The 21,615-nt window shown below is 36.7% G+C and overlaps 2 protein-coding genes across 8 annotated transcripts in view; both read right to left on the bottom strand.

The window, feature by feature from the left end:
- Nucleotides 1-21,615, bottom strand: part of AGBL4 (ATP/GTP binding protein like 4) — a 950,635-nt gene that overhangs the window by 355,268 nt on the left and 573,752 nt on the right. The gene's annotated exons all lie outside the window — the stretch shown is intronic.
- BEND5 (BEN domain containing 5) overlaps nt 5,055-21,615 on the bottom strand; it is a 36,840-nt gene continuing 20,279 nt past the window's right edge. For 6 of the 7 annotated variants that reach the window (XM_026086955.1, XM_026086959.1, XM_026086960.1 and 3 more), the window contains 4 exons: nt 20,365-20,740; nt 13,863-14,011; nt 9,197-9,410; nt 5,055-5,253 (listed from right to left, as the gene is read on the bottom strand). In XM_026086955.1, coding sequence (XP_025942740.1) covers nt 5,093-5,253; nt 9,197-9,410; nt 13,863-14,011; nt 20,365-20,740 — 900 coding nt within the window. In that variant the 3' untranslated portion in view covers nt 5,055-5,092. The remainder of the gene's footprint in view (nt 5,254-9,196; nt 9,411-13,862; nt 14,012-20,364; nt 20,741-21,615) is intronic. The other variant, XM_026086954.1, reaches the window with a different exon arrangement.

Here is a 21,615-nt window from a genome sequence, read left to right as displayed (position 1 = left end):
TCAGTAATTTCGAATCACTGAAGACTAAAATTTAATATGAAAGCAGATAGCCTGATTCATTAAAATATATGCTAATAAGAGTTTAGATCTGTTAAACTTTCAATAAATGGCTGCCAACAACATGGAACATAATGTTGTTATTCTGCAACATGTGGAGGAAGCCATTTCCCTAGTAGGAAGAAGTTTTCTAGCCATAAGGCAGCAAAGAAAAAAACCCTTATGCTCAGCTTCTTCTTCCTCTCCTCCCAGACTTGCTTTCACCTCTGTTCTGACCCAGCCATAACAGAACTTTATCCGATGTCATAGGTGTAGTACTTTCATCTTTACAAGAACCAACTGATGTTGCAGTCAGTGGACTGTGACTTCACTGCAGACTCAACAAGCGGAAATCTGATACACAGAACGAAAATTATTGTTCAAATACAAACAGCAGAAATAATTGCAAATAATTGCAAAAGTAAAGCAAATGAACAGCCAAGTAAATTAATTCCTTTTTGAATCACTGTTCCTGTTTTTCAAGTCCAAATGATTCTCTCTTCTATTGAGGAAGCCTGGGGGGATGAAAAAGCGTCCAAGATGGTGAAATTAAAAATTAGCTACTGAGCATGAAACATGCAATAATTGCACTTCATAACATTTTTATTGCCTCAATGTTCTATGAATCACTTCACAATTCCACAGTGTTATGATGAAAAAAATGACACCAATAAAGCCTAAACGATTGATGTTATGACTTCATCAATCCCAGACTAAAGGCATGCACAGAATGACAAATATTTTCAAGAATATGCCTGAGAAAACTACTATCTCATTCTGAAGAAGCACAAATTTAATTTTTACACATTTCTGAAAAGTGGCCATTCTCACATCAGAAGATGGAATATTGAAATATTCCTTAATATAAGTTCATACGACAGAACCTTGCTTTCCCTTTCAGAAACTGGCAAAGTTTTGTTTTCTCAAGAGTTACGAATGCAGCTAATGGGGCTGTATTAGTTCAGAACATTCACTCCTTTGAGGTTTTGTGTCAGGATAGTATTATTTCACCAATGAACTGCACTTAGCTTTACTTTTTAAAAGTCTACAAATTCTGGAGGCGTGAAGCTGAACTATCTTTACAATTTCACTAAATATGAAAAAAAAAATCAATTCATTGCTACTTAAAACTTCTGATAGGACAAGAATCTACACTTAAGACAACAAAGCAGCAGTGTAGTAATCCATCAGATACAACACCAAAGGTACAGTGCAAAGACTTTACCTCCCGCAGGGAGATTGTACCTTATTTTGACAGTCATGCTCAATAGCTACCCAAATGCAACCTCATAAATTCTTTCAACTGATACTTCAACTTTGACATGACTAAATAAATAAGAATTTTAGTCTGGCTGTATTAAAAAAAAATCTTCCCTCTCTGTAAAGCATCACTAAATCCAGACCTGTTCTGTAATAGCTCAATCTGACAATTTTCTTTCTCTCCTTGAGAAAAAGGAAATACAAGCTTTCTTTTTAATTGAGTGGCTAGGCATCTTGACTGAGGTATTAAAATATCTGTTCGGATTCTTTCTTTAATATAATAGCTCATTTCCCTTATAAAATCATTAATGGAAAATAAAGACCTCTTTGTTAACTCTAATCTTGCTTCCCTGCAAGTGTGCCAGAGGCACTTTAATACGGATCAGGTCATGAATATTACAAATTACAGCGGCAATGTGTGGCAACAAAGGATTCATCACTCATATAACAGTAATACCTTCTTCCTTCTTCGAGAAAAAATGGTAAACAGTATGCATTGATCTCTCCGCACAAAACAAAGTCAGTTCCTCTTAAATCTTTTTTTTCTGATACTTCTAAATCCAGGTTTACAGAATGAAATAATAGCACAGCACAAACCTTAGAATGACGAACCTGGTATAGGGTGTAATAAAACCTATTTCATTTTATGTCAAAATTCTGTACTGTTTCATGTAATGTACAGATATGATAAAGTTAAGCTACGATAGGAGAAAGTTAGTAGGCACTATTTTTGCATAAAGTTTCCTCTGGTAGATTCATGGCAGATGCATTATGAGCAAACCAAAACTATGTACAGGCAGGCACAATTACGGAAGAATTAATGTACCAGCAAGAACAGCATTGACCATAAATGCAATATAAAAGAGAGAAATGAAATTCACAGTAAATTTGGCAATCAGTATTTCAATTCAGAAAAGCACACCCCATTAAAGTGTATATTTTTCCTTGGATAATGCTGGAACACATGACAACTGTGGCCTATTATTTGAAACAAACAGGCTGGGAAAGATTTGCACAGTCTTTACACAGGTTCACAGAGAAGGAAAAGAGAAGGAAGAGTAATGACCAAATTTAAATACAAAACTGTTATTCATACACAACTTCTATCCATTACAGAGCCCTAGACTCCTTGCCTTACAACTACAGTGTGCGCAAAACCAGTTCATTATTATTAAAAGCTTATTTCCAGAAATCCAAACATTTAATCCAAGTTATAATACAACAAAGAGGAATATTGCTTTTAATATGCTCTATTCCTTTACTGTAACTTATCAAAGCTTCAGGTGATGCTCACATTAAATGCCAGCTGTCCAGTCCAACATAGGATGCACTAATTATTAGCCCTCACGGTAACACACACTGTAGGGAAGTGAATCCTTGTGTGCTACCCAAATACTCCACTGAAACTCTACTAAAAAAACCTGTCTACTGGCCCTGGGGTGACAAAAACTCCAAGAAAATATGAATAAACACTTCAGAGATATTTTCTCCCCCCCCAAAAATTAAAATTTTTCTGCAACATGCAGCATTAACATTTGATGGGACAAGTCTGTCAAAAAGAAACCCTAGAAAGATCTTGCTGGTTTTGCAGAAAAACCTAGAATCTCTCATTTTGGGGGACACAAGCTAGAGTCCTAACTAATTAAATTCTAATCTGCTTTTTTCAGGTTTCATAAAGTGCTATCTCAAATAGGCTTACTCTATACTCATCTTATTAGAAGTGCAGTATTATTTTCTCATTAAAGAATCTGTTACAGTGAAAACACATTAGTACTAAAGCCATAAAAGACTGAGAAAATACAGACATTTTTCCTAATTTTGCTTTAAAAAACATTGTACATTCACAAGTCTGACGGAAAAATGGGACTTGCTGTTTAAGCGTTTCTTCAATGTTATCTCTATTTTGTTCTCTAATTAATAAAGGAATACATACACTGACTTTAAAAACACCAATTTACTATGTGGCATCCCAAATCAGGAAGCAGAAACATTTATGTGCTTCACTAACCAGTACCTAAGAACACTTTGAAATTAAAAGGGGCAAGCTAGACTGTTAAAAGTGCAGTTTCAGAATAAACGTAAGCCACTGTAAAAAGACACTCCTCTTCCCATTCCTGGCTATTGAATTCTCACTGGATCCCTTCTACTGGCACTAACCTTTATGAAATGAACCTTGGGAATCAGTGAGATCTGACACATCTGCATAATCCGAAGTGCCAGTTTAAGGGAAGGAAGAGGGAACACAGGGCCAGGGGCAGAGAAAGTGGGACGAACTCTCTTGGCAGCACTACGTACTTAGATTGGCTTAAGCCAGTCATGAAATTGCACCTTGGAAAGGATAAAACAAATAATAATGCTCTGGATTAGGACATCATTTAAGCACATATGGCATTATAGGAAGAGAAAACATGCTCTTTTGTTTTTCCCCATCTATCCTGAAACAGGTACTAAAGTTACAGCATGTCTCTCCCTTCCACTGCAGCCCTTTAAAGAATCCTTGCACTGCTCCTTTCAAATTATCTACACACACAGGACATTATAATAGGCTTAACATTCAGGTATACCAGTGCTAAAGGAAGATGATAAGAAATGGAAAGTCTTTTGAACTACAGGAAGCAGGATTTTAGCAGTAGAAAATAAATACTGATACTCTAAACGAGATGATCTGAAACGCAGATAACCACATTTGTGTGTGTAAAATAAATGGAAGGTTAACTGAGATCACCAATATAAAAAATCTTCAAGATTGATCAGATCATGGTTCTTTTTTTTAATTTATAGGTCCTAAATTCTCTCTGCAAAACTTATTCTCAAAACCCTTCACAAAACAAGACATAAGGTTATTTTCTTTCCGTTAGAGAAAGTAAGGTATAATTCAGACTCACAACAAAGTATTTCATATGTCTCTGCACCACAAGTCTAAATTCGATATAGAAAATGATCTTTTTCTAAGTTAAATTTGTGCTAAAAAATGCCCATTGTTAAACCATGGACTCAGAGGAATTGGTATTAAGTTTTCTATTACATATTATCTTGCATAAAATGGCAATCTTTAAATCTTTTGAAAATACAAATACACTAAAAATGTAGTGCTTCAAGAACTACAACACAGACATAGCAAACAGCTTTGTAGCAGAAACAGAAATCTGAAAGGTGCCCTTGTGCCTGAAAATAACTCCATTTTTTTTAATGAATTATCATGATCTTACAACTTACAGCTTTAGGTTTGTGGGGTTTTTTGTTTTTAACTATGACAGTAATGGTAATCTAGCTATTCGAGATAATAAGTGAAAAAGAAGCGCTATTTGTATGTTTTTGACCAAATATATTGTAAGAGATCGAAACAAAGATTTATAAAAACAAATGATTAAAATTTCAGTTCGGAAAAACACTTTGTAAAATACAATAAAACCCTTTTCAATAGCAAAGTAGATTTTGTACAGATCTTTCTAAGCAGATGTTTACTACAGCCTAGTTCCACTAACTCCAGTAAAACAAGATGTAGGCAAAAAGGGTTGGTGTTTGCAGAATCACAACCTATATACAAAACTGCAGGTAACATACTGCAATTCATTGGAAAAACTTGGAAAATTCACTCTGTTTCATTGTGAGTGGACTTACAATCTATCATATCATTTAAAAGCAGGTTACACTATAGAAAGGCTTTTCACAGAACTGCTCAAAAAACAGAATGAGAGTCACCCTTAAAGTCAGCTTCTCCCATCAGCAAAAATGCCACRCAAATCAAAAAACAACGCTTAAGTAAAACACTAAGACTTTATTAAAAATCCAAAATTTATTGCAAATTGTACTTTGCACTTTCCCTCCTTTCTTCATTTTTACATGATTTATTGATATCCATGATTTTTTCACAGATGTACTTGTTGACTTTGGAGAGTCTCTGTGCAATTTCAGTTTCATCCGCAGTTTCTTGTGCTATTCTATCAAACAAACATTCTGGGGAGAAAAAAAAGGAAAAAGCCATTAGGATATTTTTAGAAAAGAATGTAGCCCTCTGTTGGGCTAACTACTCAATAGACAGCAATAAGCACTGCGTCTATTTGTTGCAATACAACAGAAGCTTTCACTGATTCACTGGCTATCTTTGTTAGAGGCAAGATTTTTCACCAGGTTTGAAATTTTGACATGACAAACTCTCAGTTATGCTGTGACTACATGAACAGGCTTTCTATACAGAAACAAGGCTAAATCCAACCTTTTAACAGTGTCAGTCTTGCCTGCCTAACTCTTCTTTTTGTCCATATCTCCACAGCAGATTTAGAATCTTCCTCCAGACAAATGGTCTCACTAGAACTGTTGTTATCTACCATTCCCTATGAGTCACTCCTATCATCATACCTTCAAGACATTAAATAAATGATAAGGGTTAGGAAGAGAAGCAGTAAATCAATAGGAGAAGGCATTAATATATATATATATATATTTTTTTAAATCTGTATAACGTACATTATAATGTCTGCATCTTTATTGCATGCCCTGTCCCTGGTCTTTATATTTCGCTTGCATTATTAGAGTATTTGGGGTGAGAGCCATCTTCTTGTGTGTTTGCACAATGTGCTTTGTGGAATTAACTGGAATACAAAAAGCAAGTAACTAGTATCTGCAAAGCAGTGAGCACAACGAGTTGGGAAAACTCTGCTCCACACAGTTGGTAGTTCTGCGCCTTGTAGAATCCAGCATTTGCGACTGAAAACAGAGGTGGTGCAACGCACCCAACTCCTTAGACACAGACAGGTTTGGGTTTTTTGTTTTCATAACCAGGAAAATGCATTTTGTTGTGTAGGCTACTAGTAATAAACAGCTTCCAAGACTGATTAAACAAATTCTGTTCTGCTTTGCCTAGTAATCTATTCCAGTAGCCGTTTATTGCTTCATATACAGAAAGCCATAGAGATTATCACTTAATTAACATGGTTTATAACATTTCTAATGCATCATATTAAAAAGTTATGAAAGTTAAGTACTATGCATGCTTTGTAGTTCATTTTGAAGCCCCTCCGAAGTTTTATAAAAGGTTATTTTGCATTAAGAAGGTTTATAACAGTGCTCACGCATCATACTTTTTATAACTTCTTTATAATATACTATGCATTAGGGATTTTTAAGAAGCTAGAGATATGAGACACATTAAGAGCTAATGCTGTCATTCAAAAATTTATTTTAAATATGTTAGTCTGTGTCCACAGAAAGATGAGAACATCTCAAAAAATGTGAATTTTATATTACAAAACGTACCAAATATAAAATAAATAAAATCAATCAGCATGCAGCCTGATAGCTGGAATGCAAATCATCAGTAAATTATGATTTGAAATATGATCCCTAGGAAGACACATGTCATTGAGAACCTGAAGAGACCCGGAGCGTTTTTAGGGCATAAATTTTTACTACAGCAATCTCAGGAATACTCCAAAAAGCTTGTGACAGATAAACCTAGTGAGCTGAAGTTCCAGTAAAATGCAGGCTGTGTTACTGCTTTATCCCAAAGAAGGAATCACTTGATAGAACTTATAGATCAGCTGTGGCTCTAAAAGTCAACGTGATCCAGACAGATCCATGATTGTTACACTTCTTCCTCCCCCTTTTCTTCCATTTCTATGAGGGGCTACAGATGTAGCAACTCAGTAAGTCACACAAGGGTGCTGGTACGGGGGCTCCAAAGAGTGATTTGGGGGGTTCTACCTCTTTGTCTTTTGAGGAGCATACAGATATCCCTTCTTATTTCTGATGAGATCAAAGTCAAGTAGACTGTAAAAACTAAAAGGGAGCTTTATTTCTTTCTGTGGTGCTTGATTCAAGTTCTCGGCCAAGTAAACTAACTTCCTAGCATTTCAGCATTTGCTACTTTGTTTTGTTTCTCCACTTCTCTGTAATGGAATGACTTCTCATATAATCACTTCTAAAGTTTCAGAAAACTCTGCTGCCATGATGGGGCAAGACCTGCTAACATTGATGCAAGTGTCACAGTGCAATGCAATGCAGTGCAGTGCAAAATGACACAAGGACGTGGGAAATCAAGGTTACGTGCTACCCAGTACTGCTGATCTAGGAAGTCCGTCTGCTGCCCTCCTGGTGCTACCTAGCAGTAATGGGCATGCAGTTTAACATGGTTTAAGAGGAGACTCTATAGCCTTGAGTCTAACAAAAGGGAGTCAAAGACAGGGTAAAAGAAACACTTGAAAGAGAAACATGGAAAAGCAGGAGTGGAGCAGAAAAAAAAAAAATCAAACAAGGGTAGAGGCAGAAAGCAAACACATGGCAGAAAAAATAGAAAAAAGAAGAAATAACTGAAATGTTGGGGAATGTAAATCAAGGAAGAGAAAAAAGGGAAGGGCCTCATCTGCTTCTCACCGTGTACCTGATGGAGACTACTCTCAAACTCACTGTAGTCAAAACAAGATGAGTTAGAAGAAAGCTATCATTTAAATGATTTAAGCAATGCAGGTTGGCTCTGACGGAAGTAGAAGAGGAAACTCTCACATAAGCAACTCCACCAGCAGTGCTGAGGAGCAAAAGCCTCCAACAGGGAAGCTAGAAAGATCATCGCAATGGGCCAACAAAGATGTTTGTACTGCATGCTTGCAAATGTGCATCTGTATTCTGGGTAACCAACTCTCTCTCCCATTAGGAGCTGACGGGGTAGTCACAGCCACAGACTAGATTCCTTACAGGGCGAGTATGTCATTACTTTACTACTTGTGTTAGGATTGTGCCAAAAGGTCCCAGCCAGAACTAGAATATCAGTATGGAACAGCATGTGCTTCCACATTTATTTCTGAAGCAGATTAGTAAAAAAAAAATTCATGTCTTCTACTTCTCTTACTCTGTAAGAAATGAGTAAGTGGCAGTAAGAAGATCACTCTCCAACTCCCCCCCCAACACACATAAACGCATAAGGAGGAATCATATTTCCTGCTTCCAAAACATGGTACTTTCAAGGCAGATTACAAGAGTTCATGGTTTAGAGCACAGAGCAACTAAGAACAGGAAATACAGAATAATGAAGCTCACTCAAATTGCAGAAGAAACTTTAAGGAGACTTCTTTCAGCCCGACTGGAATTTAGGCTGAGCACAAAACCTAAAAAATCCAGTTCTGATATGTATTCCATGAGGAACTGACTCAGTTTTGACTTAAAAAGAAGCCTGAAACACCAAAAGAGACAGAACTGAATGTAAAACACAAGCATGATGATACAAAGGGATTGAAATCACCATTCATTTTAAATAAAGGATAGGGCCTGCTCGCGCTCTCAAAATACTACATAGGGCAAGCCTGAGTCCATGTAACTGAAATTGTTGCAAATTTTCTGCCCGATAGGTCTGCAATTTACACTTCCTGTTCAAATTACAACTGAAGGCCAACAATTAATTTCTACTATTCACATTTTCTCCACTTAAACTACTATTCTTTCTCTCCTTTGAAAGTATGCACATTTTTATAGTCAGTGCTGTAATGGTTTCTTTGCCTCACACCAGAGTTGGTTACATTCTGGATAGAAGAATGTGGTAAGATTACTCTCAGGCTTGTTAAAAGCAGCATATGCAGTTAAACCATTATCTTATAAAAAGAATTCCAGGACAATGTGCTGTTCTCCAAGCTCAGAGTCCTGTTCTGCAAGTGGTTTGAAATGATGATCTTCTTGAACCTTACTGAAGTCAAAGTACAACTCTCCACCTGTGAAGGCTTGCACTGTGTCCAGCTATCGTAATGTGTCTTTTTTTTTTTTTCTGGATATGTATGCACTTCAAAATGCAATAGCAACTTCAATTACAGCTTTTAATCAGTTAATTTTATATGAGCTGAAAAGAAGAATCTTTCAACTCAATGATTAATGGTTAAACTCCAAAGCAGGAAGCAAAAGTTTTCAAATAACCTACCTCTGACAATGCTTAATTTGTGAGGTGAGAGAGGTGGCTTGGGAACGGCATCTTTCTTTTTTTTGGTTGCAACTCCTGTGACACTTCTGTTCTTGAGAACATCTGTTCCCCAAATCATAACCGCTAGATTTTTTGTATACTTTGAATCTCCTTGTGTTATTTGCAGCTGGTGCCATTTCTCCTCATCTACCCAAATTCCACTGCCAAGATGGACCTAGAAGGTAGTAATAATAACAACTTATCTATGGTAGGTAGCACACAACAGTATCCAAGTGCTGTAGGAACATTAGTATTATGTACTATAATAACAGTAATTAGGGCTGAACAAATTCATTTTGCCTAATTCTGAAACTTCTGCAACTCTGTGGGTCAGGGAGTTAGTCAACCTCATATATTACATAGTTCCTCTTCCTTTTTGTTCTCAATTCTTCTTACTCTCTACTCTTTTTTTTTTTTTTTCCCCCATAGAGTATCTCTATGGGATAGAGAAGAGAGAGAATGGTCAGGAAGAGAGAGAGAGAAGAAAGAAACAGTAAACACATGAAGTATTATATAGCTACACACAGCATACAAACCAAGCAGTTGTGCTGATCTAATTTAGGAGCAAGAGAAAAATATTCTCTCTTTAATATGAAGGCCTCCCTTTGGCTGAAGCAGACTCTACCCAAAGCATATTCAGAAGGCGATAGTGAGGGAAACTTTTCCTGAGTCAAATCCTATACCTGCTGGCAAAATTCAGCCTGATTCTTTAAAGTAACCAGAAGGGTAGAAGGGATTTTGAGAGCTCCAATATCAGCATAAACCAAGAGAGCTTGGAAGTTCTGTAAAACTCAAATTCTATTGTGAAGTTTGCCTTTTGTAAACAGTCTACCCAGGTGAATACTGCTTTGCGGTGAGGCAACAACACTGCTGCAACGTTACAACCTTTCCATTATCCAGAGAATGGTGGGCAGAGATATTTCATTAAGGTAGTAAAGTAGGGTAAAACAGGCACTGGGAAATGCAGTGTAAAGCCATTGCAGAGTCTCCAAAAGGAAACTGCTCGAGTCTAGTCGGGCTTATTACCCTTGCTCGGTGTTGGCTATGCTGGGTTGACTCCCACAGAGCCGCCCAGCATCTTTATACCAAGCTTTCCACTGCACCAGGCTTATTAAGATGGGTGCAGGATGAGAATTTTTAGGCTGGCACGATGTTATTATTGAGCTGATAAGCCTCCTGATAACCAGGACACTGTCAAGCAACATCAGGGAAAATGATGCCACCAATCATCAGCATGGGTCTGACAAGATTGCAACCAGTAAATCCAGCTGGACCCAAATACTGGCCCTGTGCAGAATCAGAGAGTATGCTTTGTACCACGTATGTCAATGCTCTTAATTCCTGGAGCACACTGTGGACATCTGAACTGCCTCTGCATGCAGAAAGCTTTGTAAACATGCTGATGAACTTCACTCTGTTGGACCCATGCTGGCTCAGCGTCCATAGCAAGATAACGCATGATCTAGCTATTCTAACCACTGATAAGAGTTCAGTGCATTGAAAAAGGACAAGATGGAACTTATTTTCGGATGATTCTTTAAAAGTACAAAACACCAACCAACCAAATGTATAAACTGGATTATTATATCCAAAATTCATGTTTCACAAAATCTGATCAAATGGATTTTTTTTCTGTACAACTAATATTTTAGTAAAATGTTACTGCTTCCTCATCATTTAAAAAAATCCCATGAACAAAATTCTATGGCAAAGGTATACTGGAGAATTTGCTTGGCTTAACTGCTTGTCTCTTAGTGTTTCATTTTTTTACTCATTTTGTGTAGAATTATGTAAAACTGTATCTGCTACCCATAAGGATCTGAACAGTACCACATAAGTCCCATTAAATTCACTGAAAATTGGAGAAAGCTACTGTAAAATTTTTATAAACCTGTGATTTTACTGCCTTTATTTAACCAGACTTCCATTTTCCTTTAAATGGAAAGCTGACTTAATTATTATTGAGGGCTACAGCCTGAAGAAATTTTTTTATTATGACAGCATCCATCAAAAGCAAGTAGTTGTTTAAAAACTTAAATACAAAAGTATGAATGGTCTGGCTATCAGCTACCTCATAAAAACGAATGAAAATCAACTTCCTCAAAGTATAAAAACATAAAGCAAGCTGCCTCTCCTGCAGAAATTTCTACACTAAGAGGATTCTAAGAGGCTTTTCACAAGTCCACGTGGTATTTAGATTTCATAACAGACAGAAATGGAACTAGCAATAAGCACAACAGAAACAGCCTTTTTCTTCTGTCTCTGTTGTTGAGCCTCTTCACAACTGCTTTAAAAATCTACACTCTTTTGATGCTCTCTACATATTTTGTATGACAATTTCTTTCAGACTGAGCAGTCTGTGCTCAGAAAACAATCACCTAACAGGTATAAGTGTTATTTCTGTTCTGATCTTGGAAAAGTCATCTCTAAAAATGAACATAACAGTTACGCAGAAAGTAACTAAGATCAGGAATTTTGTGACATGCTACATTTTGGATTTCTGTATTAAATTAATACTAGAGATTGCTCCATTTAATCAAAAATCTGATTCCTTTCTGTCAAGATTAGGGTTTGTCTTTGCTAAAGATCATTTAGTCTCTTAAGCTAGTGAGCTTCATTTGAAGTTATTTTAAAACAACAAGTTACAGCAAAAAATTTTAATGTTCATGTTGAACATGCTTCATTTATTAAAATCAAGTCATCATTCGTATGAAACACCTATGGTAACAGCAGCTCCATGACAGACAGCCACAGCCACAATCTTATGTCTCTCTTTTCTATTTCTAGCACTCTTAGGGCAAGGAACTTAAATCTTTCCATGTCTCAGTTTACCTCTCTGTAAAACAGGCTTGGTACTGTTCCCTGTTACTCCCAAGGCTATGGGAAGTCTATTGTACTCCAGATTCAGAAGTAATTCCTTTCTTGCTGGATGGGACAGATCCTTGGCTTGATGAAATCAATGGGAACTTTACCCCTGATTTCAGCAGCTGCAGGATTAACCTTCAAGCACAATGCAACAAAAACAAGAACAAATTCAAAGCAACGCTCACCACTGTAACTGTACTAACACATGCAATATATTTAAACATATCATAGAAGATGAACTTTTTTATTTTTTTAAATGAACACCATGTTCTTTTTAAGTAATTCTGTTCTATCTCTAGAGGAGAAAGATTTATCTGCTTGGAGAGAATCCTACTAAGATCAAATCCAATGCCACAAAGTTCAAGGTTTCTAAAAGTGTTTTTCAACTACTATGTAGCAATCCACGTCAATAAAGGATTAATGAAAATGAAGGTAGATGAGATGTATCCTGAGATAGCTGAAACCCCCCCAAAACAGGCAAATGTAAAAACAAACCCACATTACAAAAAGGAAGTTAAAGTGATTTTGATACCTGTCAAGACAGAGAAAACTTCTGCAATACAAATGCGAAGAAGCTGACAGCAATGGCAGAAAAAATAAAGGTGTGGAAAAAGTTACATACAAATACTAAAGGATGTGCCCTATCCCACCTACTGCAAGCAGAGAAAAGGAGATAAACCAGCTCTCATAGTAATACATAGTAAGTTTTCATTGGCAATAATATACACAAAAAGCAAAGTAAATGAAGTATGTTAAATGTACTAGGCAAGAAAAGCTACCTGAACCAAACACCTGTCAGACTGCCCAAATTATACTATTTGTCACATAAATTTTGTCTGCACAACAATTATGTCAAATTCGTCTTCAATAAACAGACATTTGTGCACTCAATATTGTAACACAGATATGAAAATGTAATATTTCATGCTACTCCATCATTAATTTTGCGGTATGTCAGGGCTGAAATGGAAATTTCCTCCTAAAAGGTTCTCTGTTTGTGGTACTGAATGCATATATATCCTGAGAGTCAGGATCTGCACAGGCAATTCTGAAGGACATATGGTTTTGTACAAGAAATACAACGTTAATTTAATGATAATGGCAATAGCTATAAAAGCAGACCTGGGTGGATGAGCAGACAGGATGTTAAACATGCTGGAGTCTCAAAAATTATCAGTCAGGTGTTGATAAACTGCAGCTAGACGGTAATTCAACAAGTCCATAAAAGCATCCAGAAKGTAACACTACTTCAGCTCAACTCAATGGTAACACCCCCATCAAATTCAAGGGAGCCCATGTTCATTCCAGGGTTCAGAATTACCTACTGGACTCAAATTCAACCAAAGTGCAAAGGCTTCTCTGCAACAGGAGTAGAGCACACTAAAAATATTAAAGTCCTTTTATTAAGATGTATTTCTGTCAAATAGACTGATGTAACTTTACTGACTTTGGTATATATTCAGTGGATTTATGTATGTCACCAATTTAAGACTCTACAAATGTGTTAGTGCATGCATATTTACTAACTTTATTCATTGTCTGGCACAGCATTCAACATTCTCATCACTAACGATAATTTACAATGCTGTTCATATTTGTGCGCTTCCATCATTTTCCTCAACATAGAATGCAACTTCGTGAAAGCTGAGGAGCTTGCTATAGGCTAATAACCTTGCAATAACCCTAAGATCATGAAAATTCTGTAAGGAAATCACCTGAAGGACATTTACAAACTATTCATGCTATATTTAATTTAAAATACCTTTCCATTCTCGAGAATATACTTGTCCATTACTGGAACAGGGGCAGGATAATACGTTGATGTATTTGCTTCCTCACTGAAGGTCTTCTGTACCTCAGGTTCAGGCTCAATTGATTCTGGTTTTACTTTTTCAAGCTCAATGGCAGGTCCTAGACAGTTAAGAAAAAAGAGCTGTCTGCTATCCCAGAGAACATGAAATAAATCACTTCATCACCCATGGTTAGCATAAAATATCACATTAGTCATGTTCATTTTAAAGTCAGAAAGGGTTCAACCCAAAATCCTACCTCTGAACATCAATAAATAAAAGCTGGATCAGTAATTTGGTTTTATAAACATTTTAACATGCTTCATTTTAATTTAATTTAAATGTTTAATTTTATTCTTAATTCATATGGACAATTACAGACATGGATAAGATTGCTTCAATGCACACTAAGGAAATTATGCTATAGCCACACTGACTTTATAAACCAGAAGCAACAACAGTAATTCTTCATATAAGAATTACTATATAGCTACTTATAAAACTACATAATTTACTGAGGTAATTACAAAAATTACATATTTAATTAGATAAAAATCTCTTTAAAATGTCTTTAAATATAACAGAGACATATTAAAAATATTAAGGATGTGCAGAAATGCTATGAAGAAAACAGGCATAAGCTACTTATACTAAAGTATCATGCACAGAAAGAGTATCCAAAGTAAAGAAAACACAACAAATTAGAATTTTGATTGTCCAATCCATCCACCACACTGATTTTTATTTTAATGTAATCAACAAAAATTAAGTATAGCTTAAACAATAGAATACTATTAAGCATATGTTCGAGGCTTCAAAAGATGATGATTATTTTGACAGTCATCAGCTTTTCTTTTCCAGATCGAATTTATAAATTGCTCCTAAAAATGCAGAAAAGTAAAATAAAATAATTTGTGAACTGCGTTCCATTATTCCATTAATTGCAACGGTTAGACCAGAAGTCTAGGAAAAGTCTAAGGCCCCAAGCCTGTAATTATCTCTCGCTGAACAGGTCTCTAARCTCACAATAAGCTCCAACAGTCTCTGAAGCTCCATGCAGGGACGACAGTTTGTTAACAGAGCAAAAGTTGCAAGCTTAGGCCCTGGCCACAACAGGAATCACCCAGTTCCAGGGGCTGTAAGGGTAACTCACCTACTTGTAAGAACTACAGTGTACCAGGGTGGTGCTGAGAGTGCTGCTGTACTCTATAGTCCAACCTTGACATCTTCAATAAATGACAAGGTAATTCAATACTCGTGTCACCGCCATGGGTCAGCATCCCACCTCGGTGTTTGTACACACAGACCAAGCCCTGAATTGATCTAACTCTGCAAGTCAACCTGTGGCATCAGAACTCATGTCTTGAGTTACATACCTTAAATATTTCTTGTTGATGGAACAACCAAAGTATCCCTTCCTCCTGCGCTGTGCAGTTTCATTTACAGATACAATAATATCAACATTTCCTTCATTGTCAGTGTTTGACATTTACATTACAGCTTATTCTGCACCCGCGTAGCTAGCTAGGTGTTCTTAGCTGACTATCACTTGACACACTCAACAAGAACTAGAAGCTCTCCGGACAACTCAGCCAACCCTAAACTGCAGTGCCACAAACAATTTCTTAAGAGCAAACATGGCTCAAATAGAGAAATCACAGAGAACAGCATTTGCATTACAATATCAYAGTAATCTTAACAAGTACCTGTACTATCAATGTATATACAACAGGAAGACCAAAACAGACTAAACTTTCTTTACTTGAGACTGCTATACTGCTGCAGATGGAGGTAAAAACCTTGATTAAACCATTCAAACTCTTTGCTCACATCTCAGGGTTGGCACACCTGAACAAGGAGATACAGTTATGTAATTGCCGGCATGAACTTGGGATGGAGAAATGAACTTTTAGCCGTTACTTTAAGAACAYACTCTTAAGCAAAGTGCTATTCTGAGTTTTCTTCAAATGAAATAATCTTGCAGTCTGAGAGACATTTTGAGGAAGATCTCTAAGTACAATTACTTCTTCCTAGAAGGAAAAGTGTATTTCAGTTTAAACATTTTTACTACTCTCTACTTAGAAGTCTTTTACAGTCTGTTTATAGTAATATATTGACACAGCTGGGATTTGGATTCCAGAGTTCCCAAAAGAAAAAGAGCTGAATAAAGTCCACAATAACCATAGCTCTAACAGGCCAGAAAGATCTCTATTTTAATTCATGTTTTACTGCTGAGAAGCCACCAACATTAATTCTTTAAAATGTCTTCTTTAATACTCTAAAAGCCTACTGATTTTTTTCTTCCTGAACAGAAAGCTGCTTCTACCTGGGCAGACTTCACATCTACTTTCACTAACTACTAGTGACTGCATTTTCAACACAACATGTGAATCAGACATGCAACCTGCATTATTGCTTCGCTGCTAATGGGAATTGTGTGCCTAATTTACCATGCACCATACTTTAGAAGTTCTCTCTTTGCAGCTCTCGTGCTCTCTGTATTTTAATGATGAACGGGCAGGGGCCTGCAAATGTAAACCACTGTCTAAAGGCTTAACAGTGGTAGTATTTATTACAGAAGGGTCACACAAAAAATAAAGACGGTTCTTAAGAATGCAAAAGGAAAGGAAAGGAATGTTTCATTTAAAAATCTTTTTCCTTCTGTTTAGTAATGTTTCCCTAGTACCTGAGAGGCCAGCAACTTCAAATGCAGCATGAAGAAGTAGAAGGCTTCCCTTTATCACCTCTTTCTCTCCAAAATGCATCATAGGCTACTCTCTACTTAAAAATTAGTAAATAAACAAAAAAGTAAATAAATGGGTCAGCACACTTTTGTAAGCAGCAAGCTGTTTTTCCACATTATCTACTAGAATTTGCATGGAAACGATAGGAATCTGAGAAGTATTAATATTTTATATATGGTATTTCCCGTGCTCACTGTTGATAGAATCCTTAGATGTTTTTCATCAGAAAGCTAAAAAAAAAAATCTGGAAAACCTTAATAATAGTGAGCAATTCCTTAAGTATGTGGTAAGACATTCAAATCCCATTTCACCCTCCCAATCCTGCTGTCAGTCCCAAGACACTGTAAACTGCATCACTGAAAAGACTGGAGTTAAAAATAACCACTTGGGGGGGGGTCAGTTAAAGAGCAGGTGGCTAGAGCATGGGGAAGAAAGCAAATACTCCCTAAACAAAGCAGTGAATGAAGGTGAATATACTCTCTGACCTTAGAGAATGCTAATTCTTAACAGTACAACAAAAAAATGCATTAGGTACCAGACACACACAAAACTACAGCCAAACATTATCCCTGATATAGCTTTACTACTTCTGGCCATGCACAATCATACTAAACTGTACGGATCTTATTCTGGAGAGAACTACTTTAAAAATATATATATTCACATTCTTGTATTTTGTAATCCAAGACATATTTAAAACTCAGCTTGGAAGAGTGCTTTAATCCTCTAGATCATTTGCCATAAATAAAACCAGGGCAAATTAGTGCCTTGTCTGGTGCATCAGGGTGGAGAAAAACTGCAAAGGCCTATGATCTTGGGGTTTCCTGATTCCCAAGTAGGCAAGGGGAATGAGGCCTYGGGGCTGTGCACATTCTTCAGGGAGTTCAGGTGAGGGATGTGGTAACCTCCTCCAGGACAGTGATTTTTCTCCCCTCTGCTCTGCTCCCTAGAGCTCTGGGCAACAGCTTCTCTCCTCCAAACAGTGATCTGTTGGGCATCCGCGTATCAAAATCATAAGAAAAGCCTCAATATTTCACAGTGAATCAGTACTGACTTCACTACTTTTCATTTGCTACTTCTACTTTCAAGGCTTTTTTTTTTAAAACAAACTGCAATTCACTGTCACCATGTGAAAGGCTGAAAACCCCACTACTCCCACAGGAGAGGCTTAAGTTTTAGTAGCAGAGATGAAGACCCAGGTCTAAAGTAGGATACACTGACTCCTAACTTTTCACTGAAATCAACATACTGATGGGAAATTAGGAGGCTGAATTCTTGACGGAATGTTAGCTCAAGAGGGTGGTTCTATATTTGATCTGCAAGTTTAAAACAGCAACAGGCAYGCATCTCCCACAGCTGCAATTCATCAGCACAAAACAGCTGTCATCTCATGCAAAGAAATCAGAAGTCTCGAAGGTGAAACAGAAATGCAATTAGTTTGCATTAAGTCCAGCCTGCTGTGAGTACAGCCTAACATAAATTACACATAATTTGAAACTCTAGGTTTAAGAGATCACCACAACAACTGAAGATAGATTCAGGATATAATCTATATTCTGAACGATTTGCACATATTGTTCACATACCCAAATACCTCATTTCTAAAACTAGAAAGGAAAGGAAGACGAGGGAAGTCTTTACATATCTACTTCTTGATTAGAAGGAGCACTTTTTTCACCCTATCATGAGAATCTCTAATTTATAATTTGCTGAAGCTGTCTCCACTGTCTAGTCGTTCATAAATTTTATATTGATCTTTCTAGAAGCTGGTTGTTTCTCTACTATTAAGAATGAGGCTACAAGGAAAGACCCTAGAATTATCAGTRGTTAACACTTCAAGTCATGACAAACAAACACACAGCCCGTAGGGCCAAATTYGACCTTTGTCATCCATGAATAGTTGCATCAAATTCTAAAGGTACCCAGGAGAGAACCTACCTCCATATTGTTCTAATGTTAGGAGCAATAATAACAAGGGATGTTTTGGGGAGCTCCTTATGCTTGGTATTTGTCCAGATATTGTCCAGATTTGTCCAGATACGTGATAAAATTAAAAGAAAAATCTTGTTTCAATGTAATCAAGATTTATTATCAGTTGAAAAACAGGTGTCAAATTGATACAATGGAAACTCAAGTCCAATATTTAGAGAGAAGATTCAGCATTTTTCAAGGGTGTATTTTTTTTCCTTCTAAACTCTCCTGTCTCAGCTSAAGCAAAAATATATCACTCCTTCCTTAAAGTGAAAGAAAGGAGAGAGAATTCAGAGGCCATCTTCATTTCATTGCTGGTCTCACCACTGAGACTGCTGTCAAGTCTACCAACTAAATTGGTATTTTACGTTGTTCAGCCCCACTGCCTACAAACATCTGGCTGGTGCTCCATTCACATAAATTCCAGCTAACTACTTGCAGATGAAGAAACATCTTTCCATCCAAGGAAAATTTTAGAAAGCTCGGTGGAATCTACTGCCAACCACATCATGTTTTTCAGATTGTGGAAACCTTGCCTATTTAATTTTATTAAAAAGCTAACTATAATGCTTATAATAAGTAATGACATTTTAATTGTGCACAGTGTAACAATGACGAGCATTCACAGTCAAACATCCAGTTTAAATCTTTCGGAGGCTACTTTGAAAACCTGGCTCCAAACTTGCAGGCACACCTTAATGCATGCTACAGCATGGGCACATGCTTCCTCAGACTCAGGTTTGTATGCGAATGAGACTCCAATCCACATGCAAATTGCGTGCACTCATTCAAGTCAAGTAGAAGAGCCAATACCCAATTTACATGCAAAAATTAAATTTCCAGATACACAAAGGCAGACATAAGAAAAAGCATGCTAAAGTCTGGATGCACAAATTTTAACCAAATTTCAATCACCAAGCAAACCTCCTTCAATACACCAGTACCACATTCTAATGGCAAATAAATATAAATTAGTAAAATATTTGAAGGTATTCCAAGGGTATCATCTTCAATGACAAGGATGAGCTTTTTATTGTCTTTTTTTCCCCATTTATTCCAACATAATGGTTAAATAAATGTTATAAACCAAAACAGAAGAGCAGTTGACTCAAGATATTTAAAATTTAAATCCAAATTACATAAAYCTGCATTTTGTAACAAGTGTTTATAAAGGGACACTAATCATAAAAAGCTTTTTCATTATGCTTTAACAATCCATTCTTTTTCTAATAGCATGGCTGTTTAAAGCCAATGCCAAAAAGGTCTCCAGTATATCACATTCTAATGAGCTACTGAAGAGGAGAGGGGCAGAAAATGAAAGGTAACACACTGTCAGTTATATAACAATAAAATTTAAAAAAAACTGACTGAAAGGAATAAAATAGTTTTACCCCAAATATTCAGTGCACTGCCTTTTATTTTTTATTTTTTTTAACTGGAACATATTGGTGTATTTTGCAGATGAAACTTTATTATCTTTTTCAGCATCTACTAGAAGTTCAGAGGCCCTTTAAAATACAGCTGTTTAAAACGGAACTCTAATTCAACCGTACCAACACAAAGACCTCTTACTATCATTAAAAACCCAGAAGTACACATTATACAATTTCGACATATATTGTACAACAGTAGCAGAAGACCCTTTTAACATTCTACGTCCAGTTGAACAACCACTGCTGTTCTTCAAAAGCTTTTCCATTACTACTGATCACACTTCCAAAATTCATTAAAACTAGTCCCATTTAAGTCCAGCACTTACCACTACCTAGTCTTAGAAGCAGTACATCCTGTAGTCTCCTGTTCAAGTCTCTGAGCTCTTTCATTTCTGACACGAGTGCCCCGTACTCCTTTAGCTTCTTTGCCTGTTGAACAAGCTGTCTCCGCGTTCTCTCAAGCTCCTGTTGAATGTGCCTCATTTCTTCTTGCTGCTGTTGGTAACTCCTCAGCAGTTCTTCATACAGAACCCGAGGAACTACAGCATCGTCCATGTTGTTCATGCCTTCCGAAGTCTCCATAAAAGCTTCCTCAGGGCTGGAAGTATTACTGAGACTCATCCCATTTTGTTTTTCAAGACGAGCAACAACYGCTTCAATACTTTTGTGTGTACCTTCACTTTGTTTCCTCCCATCTTGTCTCTGCATGTTACAATAAAAAAAAATAAAATTAGAAGAGTGACATGCAATGCAAATTAAAATTCTACAGACTTGCGGATGGTTAAGCTTTATTCTTCCGAAAAAGCAAGACAAAGTCTGCCTGCAAAAATGTTCTGCCTAACAGATTCTTATGGAGACATACACCATAACTATTATGCACGTATAATTTAGCTAAGTGCATATACAAACTTCTGAAGCAGTTAGTGGCCTTTCTTTCCGTACTTGTGCAACATTTGCAAGCAGTGTGTGTTATAGGTCACTTGATTCTATCTACAAAGATAATTTATTTCTTGAAAAAATAAAGAAGCGTGGATCTGGATCCACTCCTTTGAAGTTTACCCCTAATGTTCAGATTTCCTACAACACTGGGATTTTCTGGTAAGTGAAAGAAAGAATCAATTATATGTTATGTTTGTCACCTGTAATTACACCAGAGATGAAAAAAGCATACAATACAAAGCTGTTTTAAGAACAGAGGGCTTGTCCTTCCCACATTTTGGGAGACAAAACCTTCTCTGACTATTCCTCTAGTACATTCACCCAAATGCCTGATGCAAGTGGCTGAGTTAACACTATCTGCAAAAGAGGGAACTGAAAACATAAAAGTTGGAGACAGAATTTATCATCTAGTCTCATCTCCCTGATCAACTGATTCCTTCTATATAGTACTGCATTGCAGAGGCTTCATCTCCTGTGAACTTTCAGCAGAAATTTACCTTTGGTCTTCTGCACAAAATCCAAACCCTATACAAATAAAAGCATACCTCTTCTAAGGGGCCTAGATGGTAATATTAAAATGTAACAGTATGGGTAAAAGTCTCTAGGTTTTATTAGCCAAATATGGAAAAAGCATTTGA

The sequence above is a fragment of the Apteryx rowi genome, unplaced genomic scaffold (assembly GCF_003343035.1).
Source record: "Apteryx rowi isolate R43461 unplaced genomic scaffold, aptRow1 scaffold_7, whole genome shotgun sequence".
Classification (NCBI taxonomy): Eukaryota; Metazoa; Chordata; class Aves; order Apterygiformes; family Apterygidae; genus Apteryx; species Apteryx rowi.
This window is presented reverse-complemented; position numbering and strand designations above follow the sequence as displayed.